This window comes from Neomonachus schauinslandi, chromosome 7 (assembly GCF_002201575.2).
Source record: "Neomonachus schauinslandi chromosome 7, ASM220157v2, whole genome shotgun sequence".
In the NCBI taxonomy this organism is placed as follows: Eukaryota; Metazoa; Chordata; class Mammalia; order Carnivora; family Phocidae; genus Neomonachus; species Neomonachus schauinslandi.
The window spans coordinates 71,202,200-71,221,852 of record NC_058409.1 but is presented as its reverse complement, the minus strand read 5'-3'; the positions used below and the strand labels follow the sequence as shown (position 1 = coordinate 71,221,852).

Below are 19,653 nucleotides of genomic sequence, written 5' to 3'. Positions count from 1 at the left end.
TGATTATAAAATACCCAGTCTATTGGGCGCCTGGGTGGCTCAGTCGTTAAGCGTCTGCCTTCGGCTCAGGTCATGATCCCAGGGTCCTGGGATCGAGTCCCACATCGGGCTCCCTGCTCCGCGGGAAGCCTGCTTCTCCCTCTCCCACTCCCCCTGCTTGTGTTCCTGCTCTCGCTCTCTCTCTTTCTGTCAAATAAATAAATAAATAAAAATAAAATAAAATAAAAAAATAAATAAAATAAAATAAAATAAAATACCCAGTCTATGGTAATTTGTGAAGCAGCCCAAATGGACTAAGACTGAAGAAAGAATCTCTAAGCCTGAGGATATCTCAATAGAAACTTCCAAAACTGAAAAGCAAAGAAAAAAAAAAAAAGAAGGGAAAAAAAATAAAAAGCAGGAAATCCAAAAACTATGGAACAACTACAAAAGATGGAACATATGCATAATGGGAATACCAGAAAGAGAAGAAAAAGGAAAGGAATAAAAGAAATATTTGAAACAATAATGACTAAGAATTTTCCCAAATTAATATCAGCCACCAAACCATAGATCCAGGAAGCTCAGAGAACATCAAGCAGGATAAATGCCAAAAAACTATATCGAGGCATATCATTTTCAAACTACAGAAAATATAAGAGAAAGAGAAAATCCTGAAAGAAAACAGAGGAAAAACCATCTTACCTATAGATGAACAAACATGAAAATTACATCTGACTTCTCTTCATAAACCGTGCAAGCAAAAAGAGAGCAGACTAAAATATTTAAAACATTGAGAGGAAAAAGCCCATCAAACTAAAATTCTCTGCCCTGTAAAATTACCCTGCGAAAGTGAAGGAGAAATAGAATTTCCCTAGACACACAAAAAATTGAAGGAATTTGTTGCCAGTATTCATAATTGATCTAAGAGATAGCAGTTTATTCAGAACAATAACAGCAACAATATATTTGATTACATATGCTTAGGTACATATATGGACATATGTATGCTTATCTATAAGTGAAATGAGTAACAAAAATGATACAAGGAATGGGAGGGAGAAATTAAGATTAGTTTGTTAGTTACCTGTGAAGCAGTACAGTGTTGTTTGAAAGTGGACTTGGATTACTTGTAAACATATATTGCAAACTCTAAAGCAACCACTAAAAAAAGTAAAAAAAAAAAAAAAAAAACTGAAATGCAATGAAAGGAAAAAAAAAAAAAACTCAAAAAAAGCCAAAACAAAACTAGAAAAGGCAGAAGAAGAATGGAAGACAAAAATAGGAACAAAGAACAGGGCAAAAAAATAAAAAGTAGTAACAAATATGGTAGTATTAATCCAAGTGTATCAGTCATCACTGAATGTCAATGGTCAAATGCACCAATTTAAAGACAGGGATTATCAGAGCGGATCAAAAAACAAGGCACATAACTTTAAATATAAAACACATAAATTAAATTAAAACTAAGAGGATGGAGAAAGATGTATCATGTTAACACTAATCAAAAGAAAACAGATAAAAGCTATATTAATTTGGGGCGCCTGGGTGGCTCAGTCGTTAAGCGTCTGCCTTCGGCTCGGGTCGTGATCCCAGGGTCCTGGGATCGAGCCCCACATCGGGCTCCCTGCTCAGCGGGAGGCCTGCTTCTCCCTCTCCCACTCCCCCTGCTTGTGTTCCCTCTCTCGCTGTGTCTCTCTCTGTCAAATAAATAAATAAAATCTTTAAAAAAAAAAAAAGCTATATTAATTTTAGGCAGAGCAGACTTTAAAGGCACAAAAGTTACCAGGGATACGAAAGGGCATTACATAAATATAAAGGGGTCAATTCTTCAAGAAGACACAACAGTCTTTAACATGTATGTGCCCAACAGTTGACTGTCAAAATACATGAGGTACAAACTGATAGTACAACAAAGAATAGATAAATCTATTATAATTGGAGAATTCAATACCCCTCTATCAGAAATGGACAGATCCAGCTGGCAAAAAAATCAGTAAGGACATAGTTGATCTCAAGTAACTGGATATAATCAGTATGGATAGACTACATTCAAAAATAGCAGAATACATATTCTTCTCAAACTTATGTGAAACATTCACCAAGATAAATCATAAAACACACCTTAACAAATTTAAAAGAATAGAAATCATATAATATCTGCTCTCAGACCAAAATGTAATTAAACTGGAAATTAATAACAAAAAGATACTTAGAAAATCCCAAAATACATGGGAATTAAACAACACACTTCTAAATAACACATGGTTCAAAGAAGAAGTCTCAAGAGTAGTTTAAAATATTTTTGACATAAAAATGAAAAGGAAAAATGACTTATCAAAATTTGTGGGATGTAGCAAAAACAGTGTTTAGAGGGAAATTTATAGCATTGAATATATATATTTAAAAAGGAGAAAGATCTAAAATCAGTCATCTAAGCTTCTACCTTAGGAAACTAGGAAAAGAGCAAATTAAAGCTAAACTGAGCAGAAGATAAGAAATAAACAAGAGCAGAAACCAATGAAATTGAAAAAAGAAAATCAATAGAGAAAATCAACAAAACCAAAAGCTCGTTCTTTGTAAATATCAGTAAAATCAATAAGCCTCTAACCAACCTACCTAAGAAAAAGAGAGAGAGGACACAAATTACTAACATCAGAAATGAAAGAGGGTACACTACTAAAGATCCCATGGGCATTTAAAGGATAATAAAGAATACAATGAACAACTCTCTATGACTGCATCTATGATAATTAGATGAAATGGGCCAACTCCTTAAAAGAGACAATTTGCCAAAATTCACACAAGAAGAAACAGACAAACTGAATAAGCCTATATCTGTTACAGAAATTGAATCAATAATTAATAACCTTCAAAACAGAAAGCATCAGGCCCAGATGGGTTCACTGGTGAATTCTACCAAACCAGTCTTTACAATTTCCTTTGGAGCATAGAAACAGAAGGAATATACTTCCTAACTCATTCTATGAGGCCAGGATTACCCTAATAATAACAAATACGTCATAAGAAAAGAAAACTACAGATCAATATCATTCAGGAACCCAAATGCAAAAGTGCTCAACAGATTATTAGCAAATCAAAGCCAACAATGTACAAAAATAATTACACACTTTTTTTTTTTAAAGATTTATTTATTTATTTGACAGAGAGAGACATAGCGAGAGTAGGAACACAAGCAGGGGGAGTGGGAGAGGGAGAAGCAGGCTTCCCGCGGAGCAGGGAGCTCGATGTGGGACTCGATCCCAGGACCCTGGGATCATGACCTGAGCCGAAGGCAGACGCTTAACGACTGAGCCACTCAGGCGCCCTAATTACACACTTTGACCAAGTGGATTTATCTGCCCCAGGTATGCACAGCTGAAAATCAATTAACAAAATCAATCATATTTACAGGCTAAAAAAGAGAAATCACATGATTGTATCAACAAATTCAGAAAAAGCATTTGACAAAATCCAGCACCAATTCATGATAAAAACTCTCAGTAAACTAATAGAGAGGAACTTCCTCAACTCGATAAAGAATATCCACAAAAAGTCCACAGCTAACATCATACTTAACCATGACAAACTTGAAACTTCCACAGTAAGATCAAGTACCAGGCAGGAATGTCCCCTCTCACTACTCCTTTTCAACATCTTCCTGGAAATTCTAGCTAATTCAATAAGAAAAAGAAATAGAAGGTATACAGATTGGGAAGAAAGAAATACAACTGCTTTTGTTCACAGATGACATGATCATCTATATAGAAAATCTAAAAAAACATACCAAAAAACTCCTGAAACTAATACGCAATTACAGCAGTTTCATGATACAAGAGTAATATACAGAAGTCAATCATTTTCTATATACCAGCAATGAACAAAAGGAGTTTGAAATTAAAAACACAATACCATTTATACTAGCACCCCCCAAAAGAAATACTTATGTATAAGTCTAACAAAACATGTAAAAATCTATACAAGGAAAACTACGAAAGTCTGATTAAAAACAAAATCCAAGAAGAACTAAAGAAATGGAGCGATATTCTATGTTCATGGATAGATAGATTCAATATTGTCAAGATGTCAATTCTTCCCAACCTGATATATAGATTCAATACAATCCCAGTTAAAATCCTGGAGATTTTATTCTTGGATATAGACAAACTCATTCTAAAATTTATATAGAGAGGCAAAAGACTCAGAATACTGAATACAATATTGAAGAAGAACAAAGCTGGAGGACTGACACCACTTTACTTCAAGACTTAATTATAAAACTATAGTAATCAAGATGTTGTGGTATTAGGTGTCTATAAAAATAGACAAATAGATAAATGGAACACAAGAGAGAGCCCAGAAATAGACCCATATAAATACAGTCAACTGATCTTTGACAAAGGAGCAAAGACAACGCAACGGAACAAAAACAGTCCTGAATTTCAGCAAATGGTGATGGAACAACTGAGCATTGTTTTGCATGTGCAAAACCAAAATCTAGATAGAAACCTTACAACCTTCACAAAACTTAACTCAAAATGGAGCACAGGCCTAGACGTAAAATGCAAAATTATAAAACTCCTAGAAGATACCATGGTAGAAAACTGGGTGATCCTGGGTTCAGGGATGACTTCTTAGATACAACACCCAAGGCACAGCCCACAAGGAAAAAACTGATAAGTAAGACTTAATTAAAGTTAAATATTCTGCTCTGTGAAAGACACTGTCAAAAGAATGCAAAAGCAAGCCACAGACTGGGGCAAAATATTAGAGCAAGATATATCTGATAAAGATTGTTATCCCAAATATGCAAAGAACTCTTAAAATTCAATATTCAGAAAAATATCTGATTTTATTTTATTTTAAAGATTTTATTTATTTATTTGACAGAGAGAGACACAGTGAGAGAGGGAACACAAGCAGGGGGAGTGGGAGAGAGAGAAGCAGGCTTCCTGCAGAACAGGGAGCCCAACACGGGGCTCGATCCCAAGACCCTGGGATCATGACCTGAGCCGAAGGCAGACACCTAACCACTGAGCCACCCAGGTGCACCAACAATCTGATTTTATTTTTATTTTTTTTAAGATTTTATTTATTTATTTATTAGAGAGCGAGCGAGAGAGAAACAGCATGAGAGAGGAGAGGGTCAGAAGGAGAAGCAGGCTCCCCGCTGAGCCGGGAGCCCGATGTGGGACTCGATCCCAGGACCCTGGGATCATGACCTGAGCCGAAGGCAGTCACTTAACCAACTGAGCCACGCAGGCGCCCAACAATCTGATTTTAAAATGTGCCAGAGAACTTAACAAATACCTCACCAAAGAAAATGTACAAATGGTAAATATGCCTATGAAAAGATGCTTCACATCATATTTTATGCACATTAAAATTAGATACAACTACACAACCATTAGAATTGCCAAAATCCAAAACACTTGACACCACCAAATGCTGGTAAGGATGTAGAGCAAGAATACTCCTTCATGCTGGTGGGAATGCAAAATGGCCCAGGTACTTTGGAAGACAGTTTGGTAGAGTCTGACAAAACGAAACATACTCGTAATGTATAATCCAGTAATTGCACTCCTTGGTATTTACCCAAAGGAGATGAAAACTGATGTCCACACAAAACATGGATGTTTATGACAGCTTTCTTCATAACTGCACAATTAGAAGCAATCAAGATATCTTTCAGTAGGTGGTACTGAAAATAAACTGTAGTACATCAAGACACGGAATAGAACTAAAAATAAATGAGCCATCAAGCCATGAAAAGACATGGAGGAACTTTAGAAGCATATTACTAAGTAAAAGAAGCCAACATGAAAAGGTTACATACTATAGGATTCCAACTATATGACATTCTGGAAAAGATAAAACTATGGAAACAGTAAAAATGTCAGCAGTTGCCAGGGGTTGCAGAAAAGGGATGAACAGGCAAGATATTTAGAGCAGTGAAACAATTCTGTACAGTACTATAATAATGGATACATATTATTATATATTTGTACAAACCCACAGCAAGTACAATACCAAGAGTGAACTCTAACATAAGCTATGGACTTTGAGTGATAATGATGTATCAGTGTGTCCATCAATTGTAACAAATACACCACTCTGGTAGGGGATGTTGATAATGGGGGAAGCTATGCATATGTGGAAGCAGGGGTATATGCAAAATCTCTGTACCTTCTGCCCAATTTTACTGTGAACCTTAAACTACTCTAAAAAATAAAGTTTATTTAAAAAAAAAAAAAAAAACTTACGCTCTTAGCCTAACCAAAGCCCACATACAAACTTACAACCTGTCTCCCTTTGCTGAGATACAGGAAGAAGACAACAAAGGATCGATGGTAGGTAAACAGCCTCCCTGAGAGGCATCTCCATTGTGGAGGGATGAAATAGGGGAGGTCACTTTAGGGTCATAACTAGGTGGGCTCAACCATGCTCTAACCCCATTTACCCAGAAACAAATTTTTTTTTTTCCAGTTTTGCTGGTCTTCACTGAACTCATGTCATACAATGGTTATTGGACCAGTTAGAAAACACTTTTCTAGCTACTCATGTTTTATTTTCCTTCTTTCCTTCCTTCCTTCTTCCTCCCCTCTCTCACTCCCCCACTTACTTCCTTGTTGTCTTTTCCTTTCTTTCTTCCTTTCTTTTTGTAATAACTTTATTTAGTTTTTTTTTTTAAGATTATTTATCTATTTGACAGAGAGAGACACAGCGAGAGAGGGAACACAAGCAGGGGGAGTGAGAGAGGGAGAAGCAGGCTTCCCGCTGAGCGGGGAGACCGATGAGGGGCTGGATCCCAGGATCATGACCTGAGCTGAAGGCAGACACCTAAGGACTGAGCCACCCAGGTGCCTCTATTTAGGTATGTTTTATAGTCCATGTAATTTACCCACTTCATTTGTACAGTTCAATGAAACAATGTTCCTCAAGCTATAAACCTCCTGTAAGAACTGGCCCAAGACCTGAAATTGCTACTCCAAGGACAGATTTTTTTTTTTTTAATGGTTTAGGAGCAACATGTACTGAATTCGAATTCTGTAGGCTATTTCCTAGCTGTATGCCTATGGCTAAGCAAATCTCCTCAACTTGGGTTCTGACTACAAGAATTACAATGAACCCATCAAAATTAATTAAAACGCAAGAGGATGAACAGAGAAACCTCACTACCTGGCTGCTGGGATTGAATGTGCCCTGCAACCAGTTACCTTTCACTCTTATCACTCCCTACCAGGATATGTGGATTGTTTTCCAGTCTTCAGCCTTGGGTTATTTACTTCAAATATTAACCGCAAGGGTGCTATGTTAATCAGTCATAACATTTGAAGAATCGTGATCAGATTAGACCTCGGAATAGTTTTCTGGGAGAGGGGTGGTGTTGCTGTTTGCTACTTGGTAGAGCATTTAGGCTTTGGAGTAAGGTCTCCGTTCTTCCTACTCTGCCACTTATTAATAATGTGACCCACCTTAGGCTCTTACTCCCTGTGCTCATTTTAGAATGGACACACTGATAGCATGTGGCCCACAGAATTGCTGGGATGATAAGATAATAAGAACAGTTAAAATTTAAGAGTGCTAACTCTGTGGAAGTCAGCATTTTTATGTGTATGACCAAACTGACTCTCCCACGAAACTATGAAGTTGATGCATCCATTAGCTCCATTTTATAAATGAACAATGTCCAGGGAGAAGGCCTTTCTCGTGTTTGAGGTCACACAGTAAGAGGCAGAGCTGGGATCTGAATCAACCTAGAGAGTCTGGCTTCACCACCCACATGCTCAGTCAGCCCACCAGACTACCTTCCTCTGTTACAGTGTCTCTTCTAAAGGAAAGAATGTATGCAAAATGCCGACACTCCCTAAAAGTGCGGTAAGTAGAAATGGGGCATAATAAATGGCGCTTCAATCCGCCCAGGCCTCACCAGCCTACGGAATTCACACAAACGGCAATCACAGAAATTTCACTCCGTTATACGTTTGCCTATAGGACATGGACCCCAGGGTCTCCCCAAATTATTCCTGGGTGTCTCCTGGCCTTCCACACTGGCCGCTCGCTGAAGGCCCTGCCCTCACCCTGCTTCTGTTGTGGGTATCTCTTGTGCCCTTCCCAGGGCCAAGACCCCTGGTCCCTAAGCAGAAAGGGGACACCTGGGCCATAACAGTCAACACGGTAGACTAGGACCCAGTATGTCTGCTGGGCTCTCCATCAACTGTGTCCTCTTACACTCAGCAGATGTTTCTTAAGCAGCTGTTATGCTTCTGAAATGGTGTTCAAAGATAAAAATATGAAGTAAGAAACAAGCAATCAGTATGTCCACCGTGATACCTTATAGCAGTTCTGGGACCCCTGGTGCCTACTAATACTAAGATCCCACACAAGATCAGCCTTTCTTAACATAAAGTAGTGAGGGTTATAAAAGTCAAAGTTTTCTTGCTGGTGGTGGTGTGCAGCTTAGGAAAACATCCTGGCAATTCATTACTATAAATTCCACTTCACTTTATCTAAATGATCTGCTTTACATTTGGATTCTTGCCAAGGAAATGTCTTAACTTTTGTTTTCCATCTATTCAAGGAAATCATTCAAACTTCACCTGGGCTCTGCTACATTCTAATCAGCCTTCCTACCCATTACCAGGGGTTCTATCTGTGGCCTCTCAGGGAGTTTGGTCTGTAGTTAACTCTACACAAAAATGTCCTAGTTTACTCTGAGGCAATTCATTCCTCAGAGGAAGTCACTACAAATTTAGAAAACCAACCCTACTCTTCTTCCAACCAAGGGGACATAAGACCCAAGAACAATGATGTGTCCAGTTACCACGGTGACACATGAGAATATTAGACAAGAGATTTCTAGGAAAATAAAAATGGCCTACATAAATTTTATGAAAACTGAAACAGGAAACTAGTTATTCTTCTCCGGCTTTAAACTTACTAAAGTAAAGGCAAAAAGCAAGACTTCCAATCAGGAGGAGGAAGGGAAAAGCACTCAGAAGTTGGAAGCAAGCCTGGGTGAGGGGGACACTGCTTACTCAGTAACACCCTGCCACCTGTGGGAAGAATTCCTGGGACCCACAAAACCGGTTTAACCAAACTTTGATCTTCTAGGACCTTCCGTTAAAAAAGATTATATATGATTATGCTCCAATGTTGCTTCCAATTCTTACAGCAGCTGGATATTTTTTAAAAAATCAGAGAAGACAACAAAGAGGTGGACAATTTTTCAGGAAAAAAAAATGTATACTGTGAGACAGTAGCAAAATCTGTCATTATAAACAAAAAAGATTTAAGGACTCACATTTCCTGTTGAAACTCTTCCAAGAGTAATCTATAGGACTGTGTCTAAGTCCTTTTGGAAGTTAATTTTACTTTCATTCATTGAGAGTTCAGAGCCCTGCATCATCTCTTGGCCAAGAAGTTCAAAGACCCAGCACACAGCACAAGCACAGGGAGACTGGGAGCTCTAGAGGAGACTGAAGGTCAACAGTAATGTGAGGTGAGGCCTTTGGGAGGCTCAGCGTGTGATCTTGAGTATCTGAGTCCAGCCCCTCTCCCCTGACTCACCACCCTCCCCCCCGCTCAACCCCCAATAAAGAGAAATCATCCTGGGCGGCTCTGCTCTGACTGGAGATCCCACAGGCCTAGGCCTCAGGGGAGACTCTTGGTTTTGAGTCAAACTCTTATGAAACAGAATCAGAAAAATGAAGAGAGGTAACAGAGCTAGAAAAACTATCAAGGAGACAGGAGGGGCCTGGGTCTAGAGGTCAAAGTTCAAACAGAGACAGGAGGGGAGGGCCTGGAGTAGTCAGATGCTTCAGACCCAAGAGAAATGGAATTGTTTGATGGGTTCTCAAAGCGTGTTCTGTGGACCAGCAGCATGGGCATCCCCTGGGAACTTGCTTCAGATGCGAATGCTCAGGCTCCAACCAAGGCCTACAAAGTCAGAACTTTGGGGCTAGGGCCCAGCACTCAGCTTTTAAAAGCCCCTTCAGCTAATTCTGATGACTGCTACCATTTGAGAGCAACTGGCTTAATGAATTACTGAGTTAAAGGTATTGAGACCCCACTCAGCCCCCCTTAAATGGTACTGAGAACAAAGGATGTAATTCCTGTCACTTCTGTGTGAATGAAAAGGGTATATTCATTTCCTATTGCTGCTGTAATAAATGATCACAGACTTAGTGGCTTACAACAACACACATTTGTTTTCTAATAGTTCTGGAAGTCTGAAGTCCAAAATCAGTCTGACTGAGCTAAAGTTGTCATCAGGGCTGGTTCCTTCTGAAGGCTCAGGCGCGAATCCATTTCCTTGCTGAAGAGCTTCTGGAGACTGTCCTTCCTTGGCTCATGACCCCTTCCTCATCTTCAAATCTCCCCTCCCCACATTGCCTCCTGTCTTCACTCTTACTCTACTGCATCCCTCTCATAAGGGCTCTTGGGGTTACCAGGGACCCATTCAGGAGAATCTCAAGATCCTTAAATTAAACACACCTGCAAAAAATTCCTTTTGCCATAAAAGGTAACATTCACAGGTTCTGGGGATTAGAATGTGGATATTTTGGGGGGGGCATTATTCTGTCTACCACAGGAGGAAGATGAAAATATGCATTTTCATTGCTCATTTTCACATAAGTCAACACTGTAACTGTGCCTAAAAAAACGAATGCAAGTGATTACTATGGGGAATGTTGGAAACGGGGTGAAGGGAAACAGGTGGGAGCAAGGACTCTTTTCCCAAAGTATACTTTTTATATTGTTTTGAGCTTTCAGCCTCACAAATACATTACCTATTAGAAAATGTTAACACTAAAAAATAGCAAGAATGAGAAGTCTTTTTAATAACTTTTGGCTGTGGCTTGAACATGGCATGTCAAACCACTGACAACTCTGGAGTCGGACAAGTTATACGTATTAAGAGAAAAGAGTTCTGGTGGTGATGTGGTTACTACAGGAAGAAGAAATAAGATAAAAGGACACCCATTCTTGTGAACAAAATAAGACAGGCACCAAGTCAAGATGAGGGGCTAAGCTCAGCCTTTAAGAACATTAAGCTCTGACAGTTAAGCAGGACAACTAGGAATTTGAGAATTAGCTTCGTATGCCAGGGAAATCACTTTCATGCCGTTAAAGGATCATTTGCATACAAACATTATGAGTAACACTGTTTCCCTTCGTTATTCACAACTGAAACTCTTCTGTCCCTCCAGCTCATCTTTCTGCTGACCTTCAGTGGCAACTCCCAGGCAGGCGTCTCCAAGGATCACTTGGTACATGTTTTGCATCCCCCCCAATGGTCAGGAACTTATCACTCTTCCATTCTGTTCATCAGTCCCCCAGAAAGCCAGCCACCATGGTCACTCCAGGTCCCCCATGCCAGCTGATTCTGGCAATTCCTGACACAGGGCAAACGAAGCTTCAAGTGTGCATATACTACTCACTTGCAGGAACTAGTTTTTTGGGGGTTTTTTTAAGATTTTTTTTTTTTTTATTCATGAGAGACAGAGCGAGAGAGAAAGGCAGAGGGAGAAGCAGGCTCCCAAGGAGCAGGGAGCCCGATGCGGGACTCGATCCCAGGACCCTGAGATCATGACCTGAGCCGAAGGCAGACGCTTAACCATCTGAGCCACCCAGGCGCCCCAGGAACTAGTTTTTGATCATTGTTCCAACAGAAGCACTCGGGCCTTTTTAGTGCCATTTATTATACATGGTCTATGTCAGTCCCATGTTTCTCGGAGGGTTAGGTTATAGCCAAGTAGAAACCACCAATACATAAATACCTAAATTGCAGTAGGTGCCATAAGAAAGGTATGCATAAAGAGCTAAGGAAAGACACATGCAGAAGGAATTAATTCTTATTCACATGCAGAAGTGATTCTTAAGGCCTAGAGAGCAAAAGAGATATGATGTTTAAGTGGGGTTTTACAGGATATGCAGGAGTTTGCAAAGTAGACAGGGAATGACAACCCAACCCAAGGCACAGGAAGACTATGAAGTGTGCAAGTGCACAGCCAATATCCCACATGTCAAGGCAGAACAGACAGGGCTAGTTATGAAAGGCCGTGATGGCAGTGAGGACTGTGGCGGTTCCTATAGGTAATTGGGGTCCTCTAGAAGAGCATGTCGCCAGGTCAGATTTATGTTTGCAACATAATTCCAGGGGAACCGTGGAGGCCTTTATGGATTTAGTTGACTTTACTACCAATTGGGTAACCTGGGGAGGAATTATATTACATACTGCACACTCCATTTTCATATTATGATTGCTTTGTCTTTCTCCCTCTTCTATCTGGTCTCCTTAGCCCTGGAAAGTTCCAAATTCTTTTTTTTTTTAAACTGAGATGTAGCTGACATGTAACATTAGTTTCAGGTATACAAATAATGATTCACCTTCTGTAGATACTGCAAAATGATCACCACATTCTAGTTACCATCCATTACCACAGAGTCACAAATTTTTTTTTCTTGTGATGAGTACTTTTAGATCTATTCTCTTAGCAACTTTCAAATAGACAATAATACAGTATTAACTAGTCACCATACTGTATATTACATCCAATGATAAAATATTATAACTAGAAGTTTATACCTTTCGACCTCCCTTTACCCATTTCACCCATCCCCAATCCCCAACCTCCACCTCTGGCAAACACCACTCTGTTCTCTGTATGAGCCTGGTGGCTTTTGTTGTTGCTGTTGTTTTAAGATTCCACATATAAGTGAGGTCACATGGTATTTGTCCTTCTCAGTTGGACTTATTTCACTTAACGTAACGCCCTCAAGGTCCATCCATGTCACAAATGGCAAGATTTCATAGTTTTTTTATACCTGAATAATACTCCATTGTATATATACACCACATTTGCCTTATCCCTTCTTCATCCAATGATTGAGACTTAGGTTGTTTTCATGTCTTGGCTATTGTAAATAATGCTGCAATGAACATGGAGGTGCAGATAACTTTTCAAGTTAGTTTTTTCATTTTTTTTTTCAGATAAATACCCAAATGTGGAACTGCTAGATCATATCGTAGTTTCATTTTTAATTTTTTGAGGAACCTCTTCACTGTTTTCCATAGTGGCTGCACCAATCTGTTTCCACCAGCATTCCACAAGGGTTCCTTTTTCTCCACATCCTCGCCAATACATTATCTCATCTTTTTGATAATAGCCATTCTAACAGGTGTAAGGTGATACTTCATTGTGGTTTTGATTTGCATGTCTGTCTCTGCTAAGCATCTTTTCATGTGCCTGTTGACCATGTCTATGTCTTCTTTAGAAAAATATCTCTGTTCAGATTCTCTGCCCATGTTTCAATTACATTGTGTTGCTTTGTTGCTAAGAGATGTATGAGTTCTTTACATATTTTGGATATTAACCCATTATAAGATAAATGATTTTGCAAGAACTTTCTCCCCTTCAGTAGCTTGTCTTTCCATTTTGTTGGAAAGTTCCAACTTCTTAACCCTTTATTATGCAGAGCGGCTTCCCTACTTCTCAAAAGTCTTGGCCTCAGCCAACACTCAAGCCCACAGGGCTCACTTCCATGGTAAATAATTATCAAAACATTTTTCTAAATAAAGGCAGTTATTTTGTTAAGAGAAATTCTGGTACCAGCTGGTCAAGGTAATATAAATGTCTTTATCTCATCACAGGCATCTACAACATCAACAATATTCTACATACCCTACATGTAATGGAAATTATCTGTGAAACATAGTTATGCTTGAGAAACACAGGCAGTATTCCCAAATTTATTCCAGCATTTCCACATCCGAGATAAAATAATTGCAGGACACTATGTTAAACTTGTTTTAAAAAAGGTTTATTTGTTACAAAATGTTAAATACTAAAACTAAAAACATATAAATTCAGGTCAGGCTATATTAAAATACACACATACCCTTCTTAGCAAAATTATTAAAGATTGAATTAAACAGATGCTTTAAATAAAATAAAGTACTCTTGAGGAAATTTTTTTTCTAATTATGTCAGTGTAGTGTAGTTTTTAAAATTGCAATTGAAAAGTTTAGCTGTCTTGGAAGTTCAATTTATCCAACTGTTCGGTTTTCTGCCACTGCCCAATGTGAAGCTGCCATGCCGGCTGGACAAGGTGAATTTCAGTTATGTTACTGAAACTTCTATTTTATAAGCCTACTCTCTTATAATAGGAACAGAGAGCAGTCAGAAGTATACAAAGGGCTATATAAGGTGAAAACCTGGCCCAAAAAGAAAAGGCCTTAGTTCTATCACACAGTATCTTCTCTAATTAAAATGATTGGTAAATATATTGAAGCAGAGATGAACTCAAAGCATACATTCATCTAGAAATAATCTTTCAATTAAAAAAAAAACTCAAAAAGAGCACTCATTTCTCCAAGATAGTTTATAAGTATTTTTAAATTTCTTGTTATTTTAAATTGAGTTAATTCAAAGGTACTGAAGAGTCTAGGTTTAAAAACTAATTTGATTACTGTTCTGACTAGCTCTGAAGAGCCACAACATGTGTGCTCGAGTTACTCACACAGGTGGTAAAGGACTTTCGTAATAAAATCTACATGCTCAACACCCACAGAGCACCTGCTTCCAAACTCAACTTCCACTCATGTCAAACAACCTCAAAAGTATCTATGGTCTATGTAAATGTGAAATAGTACTTTCAAGAAAATATTTTGCTTTAGAACTTAATGTTTTTTTCAATTTCCTAGATCAAAAGTTACTGATTTAGAATTTTAAGTGCTGTAATTCACATAGGGGAAAGACTACCTTAGGAAGAACATAAGGCTATTACTGTGTTTTAAAAGATCTTATATGTGATGAATTTCTAGAGATCTACTATAGTATTTATTCTTTACAATGCTTATCCTTATCAAATGGGATTTGCCAAGAGTTAACTCAAGTGATTAAAATACAAAAAACATAAAATGCATTCCAGTAATCTTCATCGATATAATCTAATTAAAATCAGGTTTCCTGGAAGATATATATAGGGCATTTTTACTGTTTTACTCTAACAGTGTTGATATACATCCAAGGACTAACTGTATAGTATTATGTCTAATACTGTGGTATAAAACTGTTTAATCAAACCTTTGAATAGTTGAAAAAACTTGGTGTCCTTGAAGTCATTAGAAATTAAAAGAAAAATATATCCCAATACTGAATTACAGATGAAAATGATGTTATCGATAAATAGTAATCTCGTTTTCCATCTCTCGGCTTGTGAGCTCCTAATTATTTCTGTTGACATGTGATACAAGAGAAACTATAATTCTATGCTAGTACCATTTTCTATGTACTGAGTCTTTAACCTTTCTCTTAACTTACTGGGTTATCTTGAAGGACAAGATTCATGCTACTCCTCATTAAATAACATTATGGTCCTTAGAATTCAAACAATTCAAGCCGCAGGTCTCCTAACCTTAGTAAGTGCATGAAACAAAAAACTCTTAAGCCACTGATTGCAATTTCTCTAGAAAGCATCTCTTCCTAAGAGCATTTTTATAAATGCGTTTTAAATTCACCCCGGTCAGTCGCTTTTACCAACACCCCGGTCTTAGAATGAGCAAGAAAGCATTTGTTCAACTGTGATAGAGCCAGAACTGTGAGCGTTTTAAAGCTGAGTAAACACAAGGCGTATCTCCCTTGCCCGCCAAGGTGGCAGCAAGCCCCCTCCACCCCTCGTGGTACAGACGTCCCCAAGAATGGGAAACCCCACGTGATCTCTTCGCTCCAGCAAGCCTCCTTCTCTTCCCTCCATGTCAGTGCCTCTTTTTTGCTTTCAGAGAGAATGATGTTTGAGCAAGAAAATACAGTACATATCCTGTTAGGAGACATACATACTTTGGGGGGCCCAGTGCAAAGTGAAAATGCAAGGCCTCTCTTTAAACATTATTAAGAATTTCAAGATGGCAACAGCAGAGCATTGAACCAAGCACGGGGCCCTGTGTGGTGAGACAGGTGCAACAGCTGTGAAGCCAGCCCTGTTCAGGTTTCCTGCCCAATCAGAATCCCACAGAAGAGACAAAGTGGCTCAGTTGGGTTGTCCACATAAAAAACAAAGCTTTTTCATGATGGTCCAAACACTGTCACTGATGTGAAATCAAGCGGCATTTCACTCTCAAAATCCCATGCAAATTTCTATTCCTAAAATTTCAGATTGATCAGCTTTACCCTAGATTTTTCATTATTGAAATAGTCATACTGGGTCTTTAAAATGCCCTTATTTTAATAGAGCAATTAATCAGACATAATGAAAATTTTTAATTAATACTACATGATTTTTTTTTTTTAACTTAAACATTACTTAACTGGGAGGTGTATTAATATCACTAAAGCAACTGGGCATTTTAAAGGGAAAAAGAAGCTGTATGACAGCTTTACATACTAGAATGGTGAAGCCTTGGTTTTAGCCTATGGTATATTTTGTTCCCTTTTAAGATCACAATAGTAGTTTTTTTTCAGAGAACTAACAAACACACTAAGCTGTATGGTAGTTTTTTAAACACCCATATTGGTTTCAGTCACAGAATTTTACTGGAACACAGAGGTATCCCATTCTTCTTCATAATAATAATAAAAAGCATATGCATATAAAAGCTCTGGGTTACATTACTAAGCAACGACATTTCCGGGAGTGAATATACTTCCTGTATTCCGCAAGCTGCTTCAAGTACATATTCGATGGCCATCTGTGCTTTTCAACAAAACTGCGTTCTTCCACTAAAATTTTTAGAAAAAGAATGTTAATTGCATATATTTTATTTTGGATCAAGTTTAGATATTAACTACTGATTTCCTATTTAATAGAGGATATGTGAGTTCGGCTACATATCCCCTACCTTTCTCTCAATGCGTCCACAACTGTTTAACACACTTTCGGTGAAATCAGTCATCAGGATTTAAATTATTATGTGATTTGCAACAATATACGTCTTGTCCACTGCTTCATCAAGTACTATGTATATTCTTTTGTTTTTCCTTACGAATAAGACTTTTCTTGGAGATAACAGACTTGTTTTTCACTTAGTTTTCTTTGTAGCTACCTCAGCCTCCCAAACTCTTTAAGGCCCTCTCAAGTCTATTCTCTCAAGTCTCCACCCAGCCACAGTCACCAGACAAGCTAACCACTCTGGTGGCAGCTGCTGGCCCCTTCTCCTCACAGCCCTACACCCTCCTGCTTTCTAGGCCTGCTTCCTGCTTCTGTGTTGGATCCCTCCACTCTTGCACTCCACGCCCTTCACTCAGTTTATTTTCCATTTTTGGTGAAGCACAAACTTTATTAGCTCTCTGAAAAAGAGGGTACCGTCTGAATCATTTTTGAGACCTTGCTTGTGATGAAACATCTTTATTCTCTTCACACATAATTGATAATTTGGTTTAGTACAGAATTCTAGGTGGAAAACTTCCCTCAGAATGTTGAAGACAGAATTCCACTGCATTCTAGTTTCCAAGGTTATTAAACACTCCTCTACCATTCAGATTTATAGCTCTTGGCAAGTAATCTGTGTTCTTTTAAAACTTTCATATTTTTCTATTTATAGTCGGTGTTCTTGTACGTCCCAGGGATGGGCTTTGTTCACTCATAACGCTGAGCGCCTAGCAGGTCCTTTCAGTCTTAAGACTCGGGTCCTTCAGGACTAGGATAATTTCTTGTATTACTTCCTTGATAATTTCCTCTCCACGGTTTTATTCTGTATTAACTTCTTTTACTCAGATACTTCATCTCCTGGATTGAGCCCCAAACTTTTTAAAAAAACTTTCTCTCCTTTCTTTATCTTTTTGTCTTACTTTTTAGAAGATGTCCTCATCTTTATCTTTCAACTTTTATGTAGTTGTTTCAACTCTTATTTAGGGTTTTGTTTTTTGTTGTTGTTGTTGTTTTGTTTTTGTTTTTTGCTATCATGTTTGTAATTTCCAAGAACTACTTGTTTTTGTATTGTTTTCTAGACTATGATAAAGCATACATAACATAAAATTTACTATCTTAACGATTTTTAAGTATATAGTTCAGTATCGTCATGTACATTCACATTGTGGTGCAATCAATTTCCAGAACTCTTCTCATCTTGCAAAATTAAAACTCTATACCCATTAACAATTCCCTATTTCCCTGTCCCCCCCCAGTCCCTGGCAACCATCATTCTATTTTCTGTCTTTGTGAGTACTGTTTCTTTTTAAATAATATTCTCTCCTGCTTTATGAATTTATATCTCTTATTCTCTGAGGATATTAATTTTAGGATTTTTAAAGGTTTTTTTCTATTCTTTCTCTTCTGTTTTTATTTTGGTTTTGGTATCTGTCTTTCATGTTAGATATTGCCTAAAATATCTGAAGATCCTCAGTTATACCCTTACATTTAAGAGTGAGATAGTAGATAGCTGTTTGGATATCGCATGGTCATGGGTAGGACTTACTGACTAGTGGAATAATTGAGCAGATATCTGTTGGGTTCACTGACAGAATTTCCAAATGATTGCATCTATATATTTTTTCTCCAGGGCCAGAGAAAGATGCTTCAATCTCATGCCCAGAGTGTGGGAGTCAAGGCAGCGATGCCCAGTGCCAGAATTCTAGAATCTGGACCCAGGAGGAGCTGGTAGCTTACCACACAACGTGTACACTTCCACGTGATCCTCATGTTTTCAGTTCAGCTTTTTTTTAAATAAGATTTTACTTATTTGACAGAGAGAGAGATAGTGAGAGAGGGAACACAAGCAGGAGGAGTGGGAGAGGGAGAAGCAGGCTCCCCGCGGAGCAGGGAGCCTAATGTGGGGCTGGATCCCAGGGCCCTGGGATCATGACCTGAGCTGAAGGCAGATGCTTAACAACTGAGCCACCCAGGCGCCCCTTCAGTTCAGCTCCTTAACCCAACCAATCTCAACTATACCTGGAGTTTGTGATTCTATAACTTTTTGGTTTAATTTCACCAGGAATAAACCTCCCATCTCCTACGATGATGAAGAAGGAGTTGCCTGCCTGGGTGGGATGGAGTGCAGCAAAAGCTTTTTCATAACTTTCTTTTTTTTTTTTTTAAGATTTTATTTATTTATTTATTTATTTATTTATTTTAGAGAGTGCACGTGAGCCAGGGGAGAGGGAGAGAATCTCAAGCAGACCCCCTGCTGACCGCAGAGCCGATGTAGGGCTCCACCCCAAGACCAAGACCCAAGCCAAACCCCAGAGTCAGATGCTCAACTGAGTGAGCCACCCAGGCGCCCCCTTCTTCATAACTTTTAACTAATTCTACTGCTTTCAGCCCCTAGCCTCATTCTGCTTTCTGAAATACCTGGTCCCTCAGATTTCTAAGGCTTCTTGGTTTTCTGCTGGGTGTCTCAGCTTGCTTCTCATCAGCATTCCCTTCTGCGGGTACTTAGATTTCCTTCTGCAAAGTCAGTTCCCACTTCCCCATCTACTATTTGACTTCATATATTACAATTCGGATTAATAAGGTTATGATCCAGGCTGCAGGACGTGTACAAAAAGAAACAACCTAGCAGCTCAGGGAAGTTAGTTGTAGGGTTCATTAGTACACAAACATGACATAAGACTACTCCCTTAGTTAAGATTTAAAAAAAGAGAGAGAAAAGTTATCACAGATGAGCCCTGGCAGCCAGCAAAAACCAAAACAGGACAAAAAACTCCACAATATATATTATGTAACATAATATTG

The 19,653-nt window shown here is 38.5% G+C and overlaps 1 protein-coding gene across 1 annotated transcript in view; it reads right to left on the bottom strand.

The window, feature by feature from the left end:
- Positions 1 to 13,795: 13,795 nt before the first annotated feature.
- RHOBTB3 (Rho related BTB domain containing 3) overlaps positions 13,796 to 19,653 on the bottom strand; it is a 55,112-nt gene continuing 49,254 nt past the window's right edge. The window contains exon 12 of the mRNA XM_021699232.2: positions 13,796 to 16,703. Coding sequence (XP_021554907.1) covers positions 16,588 to 16,703 — 116 coding nt within the window. The 3' untranslated portion in view covers positions 13,796 to 16,587. The remainder of the gene's footprint in view (positions 16,704 to 19,653) is intronic.